The sequence below is a fragment of the Miscanthus floridulus genome, chromosome 18 (genome assembly GCF_019320115.1).
Source record: "Miscanthus floridulus cultivar M001 chromosome 18, ASM1932011v1, whole genome shotgun sequence".
In the NCBI taxonomy this organism is placed as follows: Eukaryota; Viridiplantae; Streptophyta; class Magnoliopsida; order Poales; family Poaceae; genus Miscanthus; species Miscanthus floridulus.
Genome location: NC_089597.1, coordinates 17,916,927 through 17,935,335, shown reverse-complemented (window position 1 = coordinate 17,935,335; position 18,409 = coordinate 17,916,927). Strand labels below are relative to the sequence as shown.

General features: G+C 48.3%; 4 protein-coding genes across 4 annotated transcripts; 3 read left to right on the top strand and 1 right to left on the bottom strand.

Annotated features, from left to right (window-relative positions):
- The first annotated feature begins 1,517 nt into the window (after positions 1 to 1,517).
- LOC136521582 (eukaryotic translation initiation factor 1A) lies at positions 1,518 to 2,301 on the top strand. The gene has a single exon (XM_066515331.1). The coding sequence runs from the start codon at positions 1,635 to 1,637 to the stop codon at positions 2,067 to 2,069; it is 435 nt and encodes a 144-aa protein (XP_066371428.1). The 5' UTR covers positions 1,518 to 1,634; the 3' UTR covers positions 2,070 to 2,301.
- Positions 2,302 to 2,675: 374 nt separating this feature from the next.
- LOC136523376 (DExH-box ATP-dependent RNA helicase DExH7, chloroplastic-like) lies at positions 2,676 to 7,735 on the top strand. Its single transcript, XM_066517072.1, has 6 exons — positions 2,676 to 2,793; positions 3,323 to 3,522; positions 4,601 to 4,691; positions 5,212 to 5,287; positions 5,638 to 5,717; positions 5,828 to 7,735. Exons 1-5 carry the CDS (start codon positions 2,676 to 2,678, stop codon positions 5,693 to 5,695), a joined length of 543 nt encoding a protein of 180 aa, XP_066373169.1. The 3' UTR covers positions 5,696 to 5,717; positions 5,828 to 7,735.
- Positions 7,736 to 8,484: 749 nt separating this feature from the next.
- LOC136522018 (BTB/POZ and MATH domain-containing protein 2-like) lies at positions 8,485 to 10,101 on the bottom strand. The gene is made up of 2 exons (XM_066515804.1): positions 9,767 to 10,101; positions 8,485 to 9,647 (listed from the first exon to the last, which is right to left on the bottom strand). The coding sequence occupies exon 2, from the start codon at positions 9,618 to 9,620 to the stop codon at positions 8,559 to 8,561; it is 1,062 nt and encodes a 353-aa protein (XP_066371901.1). The 5' UTR covers positions 9,621 to 9,647; positions 9,767 to 10,101; the 3' UTR covers positions 8,485 to 8,558.
- A 1,029-nt stretch (positions 10,102 to 11,130) lies between these two features.
- On the top strand, positions 11,131 to 12,794 carry LOC136522017 (pectate lyase-like). Its single transcript, XM_066515803.1, has one exon. It carries the CDS (start codon positions 11,258 to 11,260, stop codon positions 12,575 to 12,577), a length of 1,320 nt encoding a protein of 439 aa, XP_066371900.1. The 5' UTR covers positions 11,131 to 11,257; the 3' UTR covers positions 12,578 to 12,794.
- The last annotated feature ends 5,615 nt before the right edge of the window (positions 12,795 to 18,409 follow it).

The window sequence follows — 18,409 nt, the reverse complement described above, 5'->3', positions numbered from 1 at the left end:
CCCCTGCGCTAAAGCTAGGCGGATCTATAGCTCCATCGAGCAGACCCTTCTGCCTTGCTGCGTGTGTCCTCGGCACGGGACGAAAATTCTGTGTCGACAGTACCCTGTACACCTGCAAGACAGTACCGATAGGGCATGTCAGAAGGGTGCCCTACAACCTTCCAGGCATGTCAGAACCCAAACAGTGTTGTGGGCGCCGAAGTTTTACCCTACAGTGTTATGGGCGCCATCAATTCCCATACCAGGCGAACACGATAAGACTCCCCGTATGCCTCTGGACATCAACAGCGTTGTGGGCGCCGTCATTTACCACACATAGTGAACACGGTAAAACCTCCCACATGCGTCTGACAACAACAGTGTTGTGGGCGCCTACCATCATCTTGTACCCGATGACGTGGGCAATAAGACTTACCGGCATACGCACTCTCTCTCTCTCGCTTGTAAGGCCGCCCCCTTCATCTATAAAAGGGGATGCGCTCTCTCCCAATAGGAGGACGACCGATCAACTCTCCAACAACTGAAACACACTCCAACGATCCGAACAACCAATGATTCCAACAGAGCACACGCTCAAATACTTAGCGCACGTAGGAGCTCCCGTCTCTCTCGGCCCTTCGGTCCAGAGTCCGACCGGACCTCTTGCGCACTCCATCTTTCTCCTTCTCGTTTGTAACCCCACTACAAACTTCGAGCACCTGGGCTTAGGAATAAAGTCACCGACTGACTCAAACTGGACGTAGGGCACGTTGCCTGAGCCAGTATAAACCCTGTGTCATTGAGTGCTAGGCCACATCCGATCACAACGTACGGCAAAACTACAAATATTTACGTGTTGGTCACTTTCTACACCGACAACGCTATAAGTGAGGATTTTTCTCTCCCCCAGTAGGTCGATGTGGATCATGCCACGATCCACTCCCACACACGATTGACAAACGCGGATTTAGACCAAACATGGAAGCTCACTCAGAAGTGAACCACATCGCACATGTTGCGTGTTTTTGGACATGATACGCCCCACCGCTTTGTATACTCCTTCAGTCTTAAAATAAGTGGACGTCTCATTTTTTTAGGAGACAAATATTTTTAAATTTTAACCAAATGTAGAAAGTAGTATCCACTACATTTCTGAATAAATTTATTATGAAAATATATTTCGCTATCCATTTAAAGCTAATTGTTGCACATCATAAATATATGTATTTTTATATATAGTTAATTAATCATTTAAAAAAAATTGACTCCTCAGAAATCCTAACGTGTACTCCTACTTATTGTTTGAGATGGACTCTTTTTTTTAGAGAGAGAGAGAGAGAGAGGGGAAGACGGACCCGTTGTTGAAAAGGCATGCGGAGCGCGTAGTACATGGTAACCAAACGAGACCTTATCCAGAAACAGAGACCCCGCCCTCCCTATCCCAGCGGTCCACGCCGCCCAACCCTAGATCCAACGAACCATAGGCCTCCACCCCTCCTCCCCACGCGTTCACCCTATAAACTCGCCGCCGCCCGCCGCCCGCCGCACCCTCCTCCCAACACACCACACCCACGAACCGCAACCCGCACCGCTCCCTTTCCCCACCTCGGTCTCGCGCCTAGGGTTTCGTCTCGCCGCTCTCGTCCTCCGCGAAGATGCCGAAGAACAAGGGGAAGGGAGGCAAGAACAGGAAGCGTGGTAAGAACGAGGCCGACGACGACAAGCGCGAGCTCGTCTTCAAGGAAGACGGGCAGGAGTACGCGCAGGTGACCCGGATGCTCGGCAACGGGCGGTGCGAGGCCATCTGCGTCGACGGCACGCGCCGCCTCTGCCACATCCGGGGCAAGATGCACAAGAAGGTCTGGATCGCGGCCGGGGACATCGTCCTCGTCGGCCTCCGCGACTACCAGGACGACAAGGCCGACGTCATCCTTAAGTACATGAACGACGAGGCGCGCCTGCTCAAGGCCTACGGGGAGCTCCCCGAGACGCTCAGGCTCAACGAGGGCGTCGACGTCGATGGGCCCGAGGACGGCGAGGAGGGCAGCGACTACATCCAGTTCGAGGACGAGGACATCGACAAGATCTAAGAAATCTGTTTCTCCTTGTGGGCTACTTTATTATTGTGTGACTTTGTGTTCTAGTATGTGGTGATATGGTTAAGGCTGGGCTGGCTGTTGTCGATTCGCAATCCTGCCTGCGTGATCTTGTAATAGGATCTAGGTGGTTAAATAATCGCGGATAATTTCGTTTTAAATCTGGTACATGCTGTCACAAGATATTCTGTACTAAGTTATTATTGCTCTGGATTGTGTTCTCTTATATTGAATTAGACCCAGTTTTCATTGAGTTGAAATGTAGTGAATTACTGATGCATTCAAAAATCTAAAATCCAGTCAATCATACTTTTTGATTCATGAATTCATACAGAAGGAGGGTTTATTTGCCTTTCTTTGTATGATACACAGATTGCAGGGGTGCATCAAAATTAGTCGTTGGCTAAAAGAGGGGCTGCTGTTTGTGGTGTGAGGCCTGCTTGTGTTCACTTGTTCATGTGAACAAGAACTTCTAAATGTTTGGGGTACACTGGATCAGGAATTGTCGCCCTTGTTTGTGTAGAAATCTGTTTTTTTTTTTTTTTTTTTTTTTGGTTTGGTCCAGCTTGTTGTTGTGTCCTTTTGTGTGTCTTGTTTTTTATGAGGTTGGATTCGGCGACGTTTGAATCGGCGTTGGACTGGCTATGCTTTAATCTGTCTGGCGATGAGCTCCCCCTCAAGTTCATCAGCACTGGAACCAGCACCACCTCTCTTGCAGGTATGAAATTTCTAGGGTCTAAGGTTTATGAGGCGATGAACGGTTCAACATGCTTACACACATTTCTCTCTGTGTGTACTTGTGCTCTCATCAGTCTACTAGGGTGCTCATTTGTGATGTATGACTTTTCTCTTACATGTATACATAGAACGGATTTTACATCATTTATCATTTGCCTGCAATTCTGTGATTTACTTGTTCATATCTGTGTAGTAGCTGTAACTAACACCCGTGGCCACCAGTGAGATCAACCCAACTAAGAGGAACTTGATATGGAGCAGGAAGATTTGCTTCCTTTATATTTCTGCTCTGTTTGATGCTTCTTCCTCTTCAGATGTTATTTGGGCCAATATTCTTGATGGTCCATGAACTCGCTGGTTTCTCTCTTGTTTTCCAATATCATACAAATGTTGAAGTGTGTGTTGGTCTCTTCTAATCTACTTATATAGGCGCTGATTGGTTGATTAATTAGGTGTTACTCTTTCATGCTAGAATCATGTGATGATTACATTGTTGGTATGTGATGTAGGAGCTGAAGGTTCTGTTGAAGTACTGTCCACAGTCAAGGACAATTGGGTGCCACAGAGTCGTGAACCTGAGGAGGTGAAGGTGAGCACTGAGAGGTTGGAAGTTAGAATCGGTGGGCGGAGAGAAGAGAATGTGTCACTGGATGATGGGCAGTTGTTGCAGGCTGCATGGATTCGCCAATACATGGAACATCAAGAGGAGGTATAGATGAATGAACAAGTAAATTTATCACTTGAATTGAGTCATCTCTTGGTACTCTGTTTGAACAAACGTTGGACTGCATTAATCTTATGTTTTTTGTCTGCTTGCTTATTCTGTAATTGTATCGTTCTGTTTCATACTTCTCTGAGGTTGTACTGAACTTCCCATGGATACTAAGAGCTGACATCATGAGCTTGAGCTTGCAGTTTAGAAGACAAATAATTGATTCGTTGTGCTAATCTAAGTAGCCCAATGCTTTACTGTTTGAAAAGAAAAACTCAAAAAAGGGCGTACCCGGTGCAGAGAGCTCCCGCTCTGTGCGGGGTCTGGGGAAGGGTGTCAGTGGCAAGCCTTACCCTCGCCTGTGCAATGCGAGGAGACCGCGACTCGAACCCGGGACCTTCCGGTCACAGGCGGTAAGACTCTACCGCTTGCACCAATATGGTAACTATTGTTCACTGGGAAATCTGTTTCACAACAATTAACGTCTTTTCTTATCTCTTTCGCTCATGGTTTATCTTTTGCTTCAATCTGTTAACTATCCTCACCGCAGTTTCAGATGTTGACATGGTCTCCATTGTGTAGTTTTTTGTAGAGCGAGGTAATACCCAGCTTATAAAGAAAGCATATGAGTTTTTCCATGTTCCAAGCTGGGGACACCAGCAAGCGATTACTCCAATGTGTAGCTTTGATTATTACCTATAATTACTCCATGCCAGTAAACATTAATAATAGAACATAAGTCCTTGTGATTTTTTTCTTCTGGTCAATCTAAGCGATTTTTTTATGAATGGGAAAATTATGAAAGCATGACACCATTCACTATATCAATATATTATAAATATACGGCTGATACTGGCATTGCATGTACCAACATTGGAATATCCTATGCATACAATTTCACAATCAATTGTGATTCCTCTACCACTTTCTTTCTTCCTTTATCAAGTCTTTCTGTTAACTGTTATCCCTTTTCCTTTCTTTTAATATCATGTTACAACAACAACAACAACAACAACATAGCCTTTTAATATCATGTTCATTGATATAATTTTTCTTTTGGATGTACTGATTTTAGGAGGATGATGCAAATTCCAATGATTCCGCTACATGGGAAGAGCAAAGTTTTGAAGTTGTCAAAGCAAAGTCAAATAGGCGGAAGAGCAAGGGTAACTTTGCTTATTGTATTACTGGCATTCATGTTGTAACTATGACATATGTTGTCTACTAGTTTTTAATACATGGTCCTGACAAGTTTTTGGATGTTTTACATAGTTGATAGTTTACACTGATCTATCTTATGATCCCCCTCCCACACTTCACAGCCGCAAAAAAGAATTCCAAGCATGGAAGCCTGAAGGAACAGATAAGCCATTCTGCCAATTCTGTTTCTTCAAATTCTGAAACTGCAATTGTCGAGGATGTTCGAAATGAGAAAAAAATCTGAGTCTAGGCAATATTGGTTTAGGTTTTCTTATGTGATGACTTGAGCATCATAATGGGTCTTTTTTGGGCTACAAATTGCATGTTTTCATAAAACAGGTGAATTGTCGTCACCATCAAGGGTGCTGGATGCTGAGGATAGCCGAAGATCTGGCTTTGTAGATATGTTATTATTATTGAATATATATGCAGATACAATTCCTTGGTCTGAAATAGAAGATTATTCTGCTGGTGGCATATCTGTAGATTCTGGGAATACTGAAAGCAGCAAATCTGTGAATGAGAAAAGACAGACTACCATGATGAGTTGTATGGGTATTGGGTAAGCTTTCAAACCATTTATACATATTTCAGAATAACGTCACAAGAAATCTTGCTTGTGGATGATTATCGTTTTCCGCTTCCAAGACAATGCTAGGTTGTATGATAGACATATCACTTCCTTGTAATATTGAACAATTACATTCACCTTCTTCATTTCCTTGCACTCTGTGGGCAGTGGGCATCGATAAGGTTGCTATCATATGGAATCTGTTTCCTTGACACTTTTCAGGATGAATAATATGGAATTGTGAATTTGTCTACCGTTTGTCAGCCTCCTGTCATTTTTGTATAGTTGTTTCTTCTATCTGCTAAAAATTAAAGTGTGATTTGTTTTTCTTCCACAATTAGGATTGAAATCCCTAGAGCATGCAGAGAGTGCAATTTTGAAAAAGCAGTTGGAAGATAAAAGGAAGCTATCAAATTACTTGGTAAGCAATGGATTTGCAATCTAATAACAGAATTTTTTTTTGTTCAGAATTAGGCGCTGTTTTTATTTTTGTATTGTTACTAATGCTTTTTTGTTTCACCTTGAATTTAGAAAATGCTGGAAAACGAAGCTGCGAGGTAAACTATGATGCATCACCAGCTGAGTAAAAGGGAGTCTAGGTTGGAAAGGATAAACAGGACGATCAGGTGACCTTGCATGGAAGTGGTTCACCAAACCGCTGGTCTGCACCTAATAAAAGATCTCTGCAGAGACGCTAGGATCGTTGAAACGTTGTCATGCTTTTTTTTGTGCTAACCGGTCGTCAACAGTCTAGTCTTTGGTCTACAGTGTGAAGATATATGATCGGAAGGTGGTCTAGTTTCACGCGTGTGAATGGTCATACTAATTGCTTGAAAATTTAAAATCGTTGATCAAAAACCCGTAGTACGTGCCACACTTCGCCCAGAAGTGTTAATGTTGCGTGGAGCAGAGTGTGACGATGTCGGACTAGCGCACAAACAAGGCAAATCCTGAGGTCCGATGGTTGAGACTGGGTCGTCTAATTCTTTTATTTCTCATGGGCGCATATGTTCAATGTAAAGTGTGGGTGTCGTGTGGCGTGTCATTTGGATTCTCTTCTTTAATGCAACGATATGCATCTTTTCTGTTTATTTGAGATGAGAAAAAAAAAATAATGAAAGGACATAAATAGCCTTGCTACAAATCAATCTCATAGTTAGATTAGGGCATGTTGAAGCCCTCTCACATGGTAATGGCTTGTTGGTTTTCAACTAATTACAGACCTTGTACATACAAAAAATGGTCATGATAGTTACAGATCTGGCATATAAAAATTAATCATTTATATATACCAATTCCAATGAATTAAAGAGATCGACTCAATCAATCCCATTGCCAATCGATAAATCTAGTGTTCATGACGGCCTCTTTCTGGATAAACCCCCCTAACTTCAGCATCAATCCATTCTCACCCTGAGCTTCCCACCAGAAAATTGGGCTTTCCTCATAGTGCGCAACTCTAAAACGAAATATTGCATGCGAATTTGCTATGAAAAACCAGATCCTAACAAGTATGACAGACTTTCGAAAGGAGATAAATACTAATGAGTATTTGTACCTTGCTGCCATTGGAAGACAGCAAAATAGAAACATGTGGCTGATAAGTCGGCTGATGCTGATCTGTTACGAGAGAAAAACATTGTACCATGATAATCCGGGCTAATAAGTTCAAGCGAAAAGGGCCTAGTTGAAGCTTCAGAAAATGGATTTACCTTGGTCAGAAAAAAAAGGAAAAGGGCCTAGTTGAAGCTTCAGAAAATGGATTTACCTTGGTCGGGAAAAAAAAGAGGATTTACCTGTGTCGCTAAAAATTCAGGAGATGCTATAACGGCAAGATTAACTCAATTAAAGCATAGGCAACAGCCGCAACATCATTCGGTTCCCTTGCCATCTCCCCTTTCCTCATCAGTGTACGCTGGAATCAATGGAGCAGGCATGCAAGGTAATCAAACAAACAAAAGCAAGCCCTGAAGAGTGAAGACGCTATGAGCACGGTCTGTAACTGCATCCCAACGCTGAAGTTACCTACCACCATCGAACTAGACGACTTGTCCTCGTCGAGATAATGTTGCCGTCAATTATTTAAACATAGAAGGAACAATTTGCCAACTAAAGAGTTAAGACAGAATCAACTTGGTGTTGTCTGAACAATGGAGTTACGACAGAATGAACTTGGTGCTGTCTGACTTTGACACTATGCAAAAATGCCATGAAACTTAGCATTTCCATTAACGTCATAAACTCCAATATATGCAGGCCAGTGTAGATAATTCTTCTAGAACTAAATAATTTTATTGTTTCTTCATTCATCGAGACTGCTTGACTATTGCAACAATATTCTTAATTTTAACATGGATATGCCAGTAGAACAATTGACAAAGAACCGAATATTCATTAATTACGATTGAAGCCAATAGTCTAATTGCAGTCAATCCAATCTGTAAATCTAAGTGTAATTGTCTATTGAAATCCTAAGCGTCAAAAAGACAAATTCCTGAAGGTCAAATACTTACTTCTGAGGCTCAAGTCATTCCAAAATATAGTGCCTAAGCCCTTTGAAACAACACCCCAAAGACACACCTGCAACAAAGGGCTTAGACACTATGACTGTAGCTGTTGATCAACTACAAGAACCCAGTCTTCAGAATTACCTTTGGCACCATTACAAGTCACTTTCATTTACACAAAACAAGAATTCAGCATGGATGTTTTATCTGAGGAAACAGTCAAAGCACATGAGCCTAAAAACTTATGCAAAATTGTACTTCCATTGTTGCATAAATGGTTAAACTTAATTTCCATGGAAGCACAACTAAAATTGTGATAGCATCAAAAGTTTAAAGTACATGGAAATTTAAATATGCAACAAAGGTCGCAGATGGCAAGGAAACATCTGTAGAAGTCTAATGGTAATATTGGGAACATCAGCCTTGCAGAGAAGCGCACAATCATACTTCAGGCAACAGGAGATACAATCAGCGTTTTGTTTGCAGAGTCTTAAGACTTCACCAACAAATGGTGAGAGGACACATTAAAACTAGCACGCTATTTCTACATAAAACTATGCTAACCTCTCTTAGACTCATTTAACAGTGAGCTATTCATCCATAGGTTCAAGTTAGGATGAGCTGCACTGCTAAAAGCTGGCAAGCTAATCATTTTTAGTGAAACAACTTTGAACAGATAGATTCAACTTAAGATAAAGCTAATCATTTTTAGTGAAACAACTTTGAACAGATAGATTCAGCTTAAGATAAACTGCTCACGCCTTACGGAACTTGCTTCTCTTCTCAAGTGCATCCATTACAACAGCAGGACAGGTTCTTTTCAGATTCTTGTAACCTTGAGTTGACAATAAATCATCCATCTCATTTGAACAGGTGATAAAATCAATGCAAGCATTCTTCAGCAAGTCACAATTATGTTGGTCAGCTAAAGCCAGAGTTGTTGCCACAGTCTGCACATTAAGATTTTCACAAAGAATGCTTTGGCAAATGAGCTTTAGCCTCTCAATGGCATATCGATCCGCAGCCACAAGCAAGTGACGGATCATTTCACTGTGATCATCTGCCTCAAGATCATCCAAGGGAGGCAAAGAGTCAGTATAGACGAAATGCAGCAAGGTCCTGAAAACATCTGGTTGCATATCTTTGATGGTTACAGGCCCCATTCCTTCCTCTTTCATAGGCCCGTAGAGCTCAGCTTTGAATACAGACGACCGTGCGGCAAGGACAATCTTGTGTACCGTGAAAGCCTCAGCACCCACAATGAAAGTTGCATCCACTCCCACGTCTGTTTCCAACAGACTACCAAAATGCTCAGCCATGTTGGATGGTGGCACGCCGATTCTGGGAAATGATTTGGCTTTAGATACCGTTGGTTTTTTTATAACAGTGACAATGCACTCGACTGTGAGGCAATCATTCTGGAGGTATGCTGGCGATTCTAACAGGCTCCTTTTTATCCAGCAAACAGCTACCATGTTATCATCACCATCGAATACCTTCGGTGTCTCCTTGTGCACCGTGAAGGATAACCCAGTGCTCTGGTTGACCAACCTCACCTCCCAGGACGCCAGTACCCCCGCGGCAACAGGGTTCAAGAGCATGAGCGAAATTGGGATGCAATCAGTGTGGTCTTCGTTGTTTAACCCATCAGCCACAATAAGCATGGCCCAGTCATGGCCGCCGACGGAGAAACGGCCGGACACTATGGGAGAATCCTCGTGACGGCGAGGGTGCTGGCTGTACCCGACGATGCGAAACACATGCATGCCTATCTCCGTCTTCGCGGCGCTCGTCGACACCGTCTTCGAGACCGACATTTTTGCGGCGCCGCCGACGAGGATCGCCTGATGGGGGCCAGATGCAATAGGACAGCGAAGATGTTAAGTGCGTACCCTAAACTCCGCAGTTTGGATGCAGACATCAAAATTGGAAGCCGGAGGGATAGAAGAGGAGTGGATCGAACCTCTTGCAGAGGTGGCCAAAGAATCGGGCAGAGGTGGCCGAAGAATCGGGCGGCGGCGGCGGCGCCAAAGCAGACGGCGACGAAGGGAGATGCAGCCAGGGCGGCTGCAAAATTAGATTCTTAGCCCTATAAAAAATTGTGCATATTTTCTTGGCCCGAGAACTTTACAATTTATTTTAGTTTCTAATTTGAGTGACGAGCTCAAATGCTAGTACCTCCATCCCAAAATAATTTTACTATAAGTTTGATTAGATATATGAAAAATACTACTCCCTCAAATTCCAATTTAGAATGTATTATTACAATTTATGTATAGATTAATAATGAAAACAATGTATCTAACAAGGACAAAACATCTGATAATTTAGAACTGATGGAGTAATATTTATGAGGTATAAAAGTATCTTTGCATTGTTTGTGAAATATATTTTTATAATAAAACTTATTTAAAATTATAAATATTGACATTATTTTCTATATACTGAGTCAAACCTCCTCAAAAAGTGATATGTAGATTTATTTTGGGACGGATGAAGTATTTTGTTGGTAGTTTTTTTTTTGGAAAAGAAGTGAGTTGAATTGATCCATCTAAGAGCTTGTTTGGATGTACTCATTCCAATTTACTCCAATACACATGAGTTGAGATGGATACGAGTACATCCAAACAAAGTCTAATGACATGTACCTTCAATCATTGATTTTGGCTTTGGTGCCACCTAGGTCCCGTATAGGTACTAGGTATAAACATGCAAACTATTCCAAAAAATGTACTCTGGTCATTTAAAATATTTGGAAACTTGTTATGTTTATAGTGCATACATATATGTACTCACATGCAAAAGTTGGGATACAAACTCAAACAAGAAAAATTCATACAAAAATATCAAATTCCATATGTATTTGCACTACATGACAAAGTCTCAGGATTTCTGTCATATAGTGCACATGCACCTGAAATTTATTATTTTCGTATGAATTTTTCTAATTCGAGTTTGCACCTCAATGTTTGCACGCGAGTGCATGAATTATAGATGTACCAAGTTTCAAAACTTTTTGAATGACCAAAGTACCTTTTTAAAATTGGTAGTGCTGTCAAAACTCACGTTCCAATCGGGACGACAGAGTTTTGGCCTTTTGATTACCTGCTGGCACTGGCAAGGCAGGGCCTTTTGATTAGGTGTTTCTTCATGCTTGGCAGCCAGAAACAGAGGTAGCGGCCCGCCTTCCTCCTCGCGCCCCCGGCTCCAAAACAGAGCAGCAACGACGTCCAGCCAAAGCCCATGCATGGGGTCGCGGTCGCACCGTCGCAGGCGCTATATATACCTGCGCCGGGCCACCACCGCACACCGCACCGTGCGCACCTCGCTCGCTCCTGCGCCCAGAGGTGCCGCACGCCGCCCGCACGCTCACCGGCCGGGGAGGGCTCAGAAACCTTCGACCCCATACATACATCTCTGAACCCTTTCCCGCGGTGAGGCGCGCACACACACAATGTCGATGGCGGCCGTAATAAGGAGCCGCCCCCTGTCCGTTCTCTTCTGTGTCGTCGTCCTCGCCGCGGTTGCAGCCGCGGCGCAGGCATCCAATAATAACGTCACCTCCGACGAGGAGTACTGGGCGGCGCGCGCCGAGGCAGCCCGGTCGCGCAACCGCGCCGCCTACGTCAGCGACCCCGTGGCCGCCATGAACCACTTCAACGTGGAAGTGCTGAGGGCGACGACGCGGCGCGCCCTGGCGAGGTACAACGGCCCGTGCATGGCGACGAACCCCATCGACCGGTGCTGGCGCTGCCGCGCCGACTGGGCGACGGACCGAAAGCGCCTGGCGCAGTGCGCGCGCGGGTTCGGGCACAAGACCGTCGGCGGCGCGGCCGGGAAGCTGTACGTGGTGAGGGACCCGAGCGACGACGAGATGATCATCCCGCGGAAGGGCACGCTCCGGCACGCCGTGATCCAGGACCGCCCGCTGTGGATCGTGTTCGCGCGCGACATGGTGATCCGGCTGCGGCAGGAGCTGATCGTGAGCAGCAACAAGACCATCGACGGGCGCGGCGCGCAGGTGCACATCGTGTACGCGCAGATCACGCTGCAGAACGTGCACGACGTGATCCTCCACAACCTCCACATCCACGACGCCAAGGCGCACTCGGGCGGCATGATCCGCGACTCCAAGCGCCACTACGGCCTGCGCACGCGCAGCGACGGCGACGGCATCTCCGTGCTCTCGTCCAGCAACGTGTGGATCGACCACGTGTCCATGTCGTCCTGCGCCGACGGGCTCATCGACGTCGTGAACGGGTCCACGGCCATCACCGTGTCCAACAGCCACTTCACGCGCCACGACCACGTGATGCTGTTCGGCGCCAGCAACGACAACCCGCAGGACGAGGTGATGCAGATCACGGTGGCGTTCAACCACTTCGGCAGGGGGCTGGTGCAGCGGATGCCGAGGTGCCGCTACGGCTTCTTCCACGTGGTGAACAACGACTACACGCACTGGATCATGTACGCCATCGGCGGGAACAAGAACCCCACCATCATCAGCCAGGGGAACCGCTTCATCGCCCCCGACGACCCCAACGCCAAGGAGGTGACCAAGCGGGAGTACACGCCGTACAAGGACTACAAGGAGTGGGTGTGGAAGTCGCAGGGCGACGTCATGATGAACGGCGCCTTCTTCAACGAGTCCGGCGGCCAGAACGAGCGCAAGTACGACAAGTTCGACTTCATCCCGGCCAAGCACGGCCGCTACGTCGGCCAGCTCACGCGCTTCGCCGGACCACTCAAGTGCATCGTCGGCCAGCCGTGCTAGCGGTCGATCGGGCTGCCATTTTTTTGTGCTGTGGGATCGAGGGCGGCACAGAAGAGAAACCAAACCATCATACTCCTTCCTGTATAGGATGGGCATGTGTGTGTGTATATTTGCTGTTTCTGGCAAGCAATTATGCATGCAAGGATGTAATGCGTGCAACAAGTTAATACCACTACTGCTATATATCAACTCAGACAGGGCAATGCCAAGTTGTGCAGCACGAACATGTGTGTGTACATTTTGGTACATCCATTGGTACATTTTGGTGTTAAAATTAATCTCGTGCATGTATGTGTAATTACATTTGTATTGCTTGATCGAATCATCCCTGAGTACAGATGATCTACTATGCTTCAGCTCGTCCATCAGGGAAAAACGCAAGCTATGCTTCCCAATAGCAAACTCTTCAACATCTTATATGATGAGACTAAACTGAACTTCATCCTGCGTTGATTGAAATAACAAGTCTACATAACCAACTTAAGTATTAGGTTCGTAAACTTATTAATCCCCCTAAACTACAAAACTAGGCATATCCCCTTGGATGGTTTGGGAGGATGGTTTTTTTTTGCAGGGTAAACAGAGCTTGATTTAACTGGGCGAAACATTACAATCATCGTTTAAGAGGTTTATGACACACGCAGGTGCCTGCCTCAACCAAGTAGCAGTATTGTCGAGGTTGTACCCCGGGATGTCTCAAGGCACCGACTAGTTGGCGGGTCACGTGGCCCACAACAAATCAGCTAGCAAAAGGCCCGAACGACCGAGACCCAGCTGAGCCAAGTGAACCAAGCCAGACGCCAAGGCCAGGGTCAGCCACGACCCCTTCCTTCTGTCTCAGACGCATAACGAACACAAGACTCACGACCTCCTCACCGTCATGACCCCTGGGAGGAACGGGGAGAGGTCACACCCAGCCAAACCAGCTCGCTCTGACAAGAGTAGGCACGCCGCACTGACCCCACAAGGACCGAGGGGACAACGGCCACCTCGGTCCAGTTAGACGCCACCCCTACGCCACGCAGCGTGGACAAGACAACACCGCCCAAGGCGATGACGGCCGGTACAGAGCCCACCATCCAGATACGGCCCGACAAGACGCCTGTACGATTCTACCCACTACGGGATGGGATCCACGACGAGAGCCTTGACTTAGAAGACATCCAACCCCGCGGGAGCCATGACCCCAACGGTCGGGATCGTGGCCCTCAGCTACTCAATCCCATAGGGCGGTCGATGACCTGGGGCGGCTGCCAACTCCTGTACGATGTCCCCGGAAAGCAAGAGGCGATGACGAAGACCACGGCGGAGACCACGTCGCATAGGATGGCTGGTGAACCACCATCGTGTCTACATTGTCGCCACGGCCGGCACAGTAGCACCACGCCACACCATGTCGCGATGTGGCTATAAGACCATGATAACAACCACGTCCAGACATGCTCCAAAGGACGGCGTAGCTTGCAAGCAAAGTTACTTATGACCTCCCTCAGGCTCACGACCCTTCGATCGGGAGAACATCCTTCTTTGTATACGCCCTGGCCACAAACTCTATATAAGGGCAACCATGGCACCATCTTTAGACATCCTCTACCATTTTACTCATTCTCCATCGTAGTAGGGCTCCTGTAGCGTCCCTTCAAGCAGTCTATCTCCTAGCTCTAGTTCTCCAACCTCTTCCACCATTCTTGCACCCCCATTGTAAGAACTTCAGAGCATTCAAGTGAGGAACACGCACTCGATCATCTTTGAGACTGGACGTAGGGCTCCGGCCTAAACTAGTATAAATCCTCGTGTCTTTTGGATGCTACCATCATCTTCCTAGAGCAGCACGACAATCATATAAATTTACTATTCCAGTTTACAAAATATCGACAGTTGGCACGCCAGGTAGGGGACTGTCGCGCACTCTCAATTGTTGAGCAGAAAGCGATGGCTCCTCGCACTGTTGGTGGACTCGCTGGCAGAATGACCCACGATGGCCACATTCGCCATGAAAACTATGAGTTCACCGACGTCAAAGAGCCAGCGCCCACGTCTGCCTACAGCCATGACCCAAACCTCCGCCATGGAGATCTGGGTCCTAAGGCCCGCGGTCGACACACTCTCGGAACTGCCCTCGGCGGCAGCATCCCGAAGTTCACCTACGTAGGGGGGTCAGTACCCTCTCTCGTCACCGACCACGGCCAAGTCTTACACCCAGGAAGCCGGAGGTCCGTGGCTCATGATGAACTCGCCCAGAGAATGGCCTCAACTGGCCACATCCCTTTGGGGAACCATGAGGTTATCCATACTAATGGGTCAGCACCCATCACCAGCTTCTACCCCGTCTAGTTCAACCACAGGGGAGCTTGGATCCAGCGGTAGAACCACACCCTGAACAACGTCTCCACAACCAGTGGGACGCCACATGTCAGGGCATGCACGGATGATGAAACTACTTGCCGCCATGCTGCGACGTCGTTAATGGTCAGGTGGCTACCAGGTGCCACGCCTCGTAAGGCCAAGCCTGAAACCAGGATCCAATCCTACATGGTGGGCAAACCGCCCATCATGATGTCAGCTGTCACTCAGAGGCACGTGCAACCGAGGCTCCTGGCCAGAAGCTATAGCGGTCCAAACTCGAAGAAGCCATCTTCGGGGGCTCGTGGACCTGCCGAGGGAGTCGAACCGGCAAGGGCCGACCCCCGGAAGACTAGGAGGATGATCCGCACCAGCTACAACCCCTCCAAGCGGCAAAGAAGCATCATCACCAGCCCGAAGCCTAGGAACCACGACAACCCTGCCACAAGCGAGCGCACGGAAGTTTGCCTCAGCACGAGCAACAGCGATAGGGCGAGCGCCCGCTCCTTGAACAAGCATCGGTGATATCAATCATGTCCCTTTCTTTGTTATTTGATCACATTCACATACGCGCATAGATGCAATAACGAATCCGACTAGTTAAACTAAAGCGTAGAATAAACTTAAGAACATGGAACCCACGTGTTTCATCTCGAAGGCATTCCACCTTCAAGATGTCCCGACTGGCTTCTCATGAGCAGTCAAATATCATGGCCCATGGGGGGAGCTTACGTGAGCCCCCCCCCACCAGTGCACACTCTTGTCACCTACGCCACACAACCCCTAACCAAAGTCTACACGCTACGAGTAATCGTCCGTAGATAGAGAACGTGGACCCTCTTACGCCGAGCTAAGACAAAAATAATGTAAAAACAACAAGGGCAGGGCGACAGCAAAAGCGAACAAGAAGTAAAAAGCATCAATAAATCATAATCATAGATAGTTTGGGTGTTACAACGTCGCCCGCCGGTGAAGCACACGGGTGAACCGGGAACACCCGGCGCCTCTTAGGAAACCTAGCTACATCCGCGAAGACTACCCCTCGTCTTCACGATCACTGTAGCGGCTTACGCAACGGCGATCGAGTCACCCATCAAAACCTACCCCCCGCCGGGCTCCAGGGGCCGCACCTTGGCGGCGGTTCTCATCCGAGGGACCTTCCTGGGGACAGGCTATAACAACCCGAGTTTTTTTCCAATAACCAAAAATCTAAACTTAAAATTTTTTCTAACAAAACCCATGCATGGTGAGTGTGCATACTAGGAAACCACCCTTGTAGTTGCACAAGTAGATCCCAAGTTAGCATGGTTGAGCATTTCCATATTAAACAACTTGTGAGTTGCTTCTTCATGATTTTATGTGCTAAAATAAAATTAACTTAACTTTTATAAATAACTTGTTGTGTGTGTGTTGCCAACCCTTGGTTTTGACCCTAATACCCTAGTTGACCCCTAATGGACCCCATAAGGATGTGCACATGCTTGGCAACACATGTATACATGCATAGGAGCCCAAGCTATAACATAGAATGGAAATAGGAAATAGAAAAGGAATTAGAAAAGGGGAAAGAAATAGAAAGGCCAAAGCAGCCCAGCAGCCGCTGCCGGCCCAGCAAGGCCGTGGCCCAGCACCCGCGCCCGCTCCCGCGGGCGCACCGCCAGCCGGCCTAGCAAGGCCGTGGCCCAGCTCCCACTCACCCGCGCCCCTGCTTCCCTTCTCACCGGGTGACCAACATGCAGGCCCTATGGGACCCCCTTATCATCCCCCTCACTCTCCCCCTCCTCTACTTTTCCCCCCACTGAGGAGAGTACCTCACCGGCGAGAGCATCTGATGTCACGTCCTCGCATCCCCGCCATTCACCCTCGAGCCGTTGGACGCGCGCCCGCAGATGGATGCCACATCGATGTTCTGTGGCACCCCAGAGCCCTCCCCCAGTAATGGTCGCACCGAGCTGACGTCGTCGCCATGGCCTCGATGGCTGATGCCACCCTGTCCGCCTTTTTGACTAGACGCCGCTCGAATTGGGAGCGCCAGCGCCCGTGCGACCACCCCGTGCTCCCAAAACCCTAGCCTAGAGGCCATATCAGCCCTACATGTACCCCCTCTGCCCTTCTCTGCCACATGCCGCTCCACCATGACCACAGCCTCCCTATAAGAGGGCACCCTCGATGCCCTAGCGCCTCACCCTCGCCCCACCGCCACCTGGTGGCAACCCACGACCACCACAATGCCCTAGAGAAGGAGGAGGAAGGAGATGGAGGGAAGGAAGGAGCCGAGTCCGCCGGAGTTGCCTGAGCTCACCAGAGAAGAAGACAGCACCAGATCATCTTCCTCACCGTAGCAGTTCAGCACTGCACTGCTACCTCTCACCACGGCCTCGCCTCACCACCGCACCACTAGCCTATCTACCCTGCCACCGCCGGTGAGCACCCAAAGCCCCCCTTGCTTGTCACAATGGACATGCCATGGCTACGCCGTCGTGTTCTCCCCCATGGGAGGGCCAAAGGCCAGCCTTTTTTGCCGTCATGATGCACCGCACACGCGCACACACGCACACGAGCCAAGGGCTGGCCATGCCGAGCACTGGTGCTCGGGAACGCCAGTGCCTACACGTCACACCCACCATGGTCGCCATGGCCGGTGTCCGCCACGCCGCCATCCTGTTCCGGCCACCTCGAGCCGGTAGAGGTAAAACGACCACCCCAGTGGGATTCACCTTGTCGAGGGACACGACGTGCGCTAGGTAGAAGGGGAAGGAGACCTCCGGGAGCTGCTGGTCGTGTTCTGCCTCACCGAAGCCACATGCCTCCCATATCACCACCGTGTTCTCATAGATCCCGGCCGCCTCACGATGCGAGGAGGGGCCGATGATGTCCGCCATCACCCCACGAACGTAGTCGTGTAGGTGGATGAGCCTAGGACCTATCCTACCCTAAGATTCCTTAGAGCGGAGAGCTCGCTAGAGCTCCGCCATGTCCGCCACCTCGATGCGGACTCCGCCGTGGACTCTGGTCACCGGCGCAGCCTCCTACAGCACCCCGGTAACCCCAATTTGGTAAAAAGTCACCCCTTTTTAACCCCGAGCGGCCAATTTGGTTGGACCCCATGCACTGCCCCCGCCGCCATCATGGCCGGTGTCGAGGAGATCATAGCCGCCGCCTGAGCCCTCTTTGACCCCATGGAGCCCACAGAAACCCCAACGGCTACGCTAAGCGAGTCTCGCATGCTCACCACGCTGTTACCGCACCGCTGAGCTCATGCCACCGCCGTGCGCCGCTGTCGGACCTCACCGATGGCCAAGGTGCTGTCTTTATCGCCCCACTGTGCCCATACTAGCCCATAGAGGCCCTAGGAGGCCATAGCGACCTCGCCGAGTCACTACCGAGCCCCATCGGGTGACTTCATCGCTGAAGAGCGTGAGCGGGAAGATGAGCCCCTTCCCGACGTCCTTCCCTGCACCTGGTGCACCATGAGCCAAGAGAAGGAAG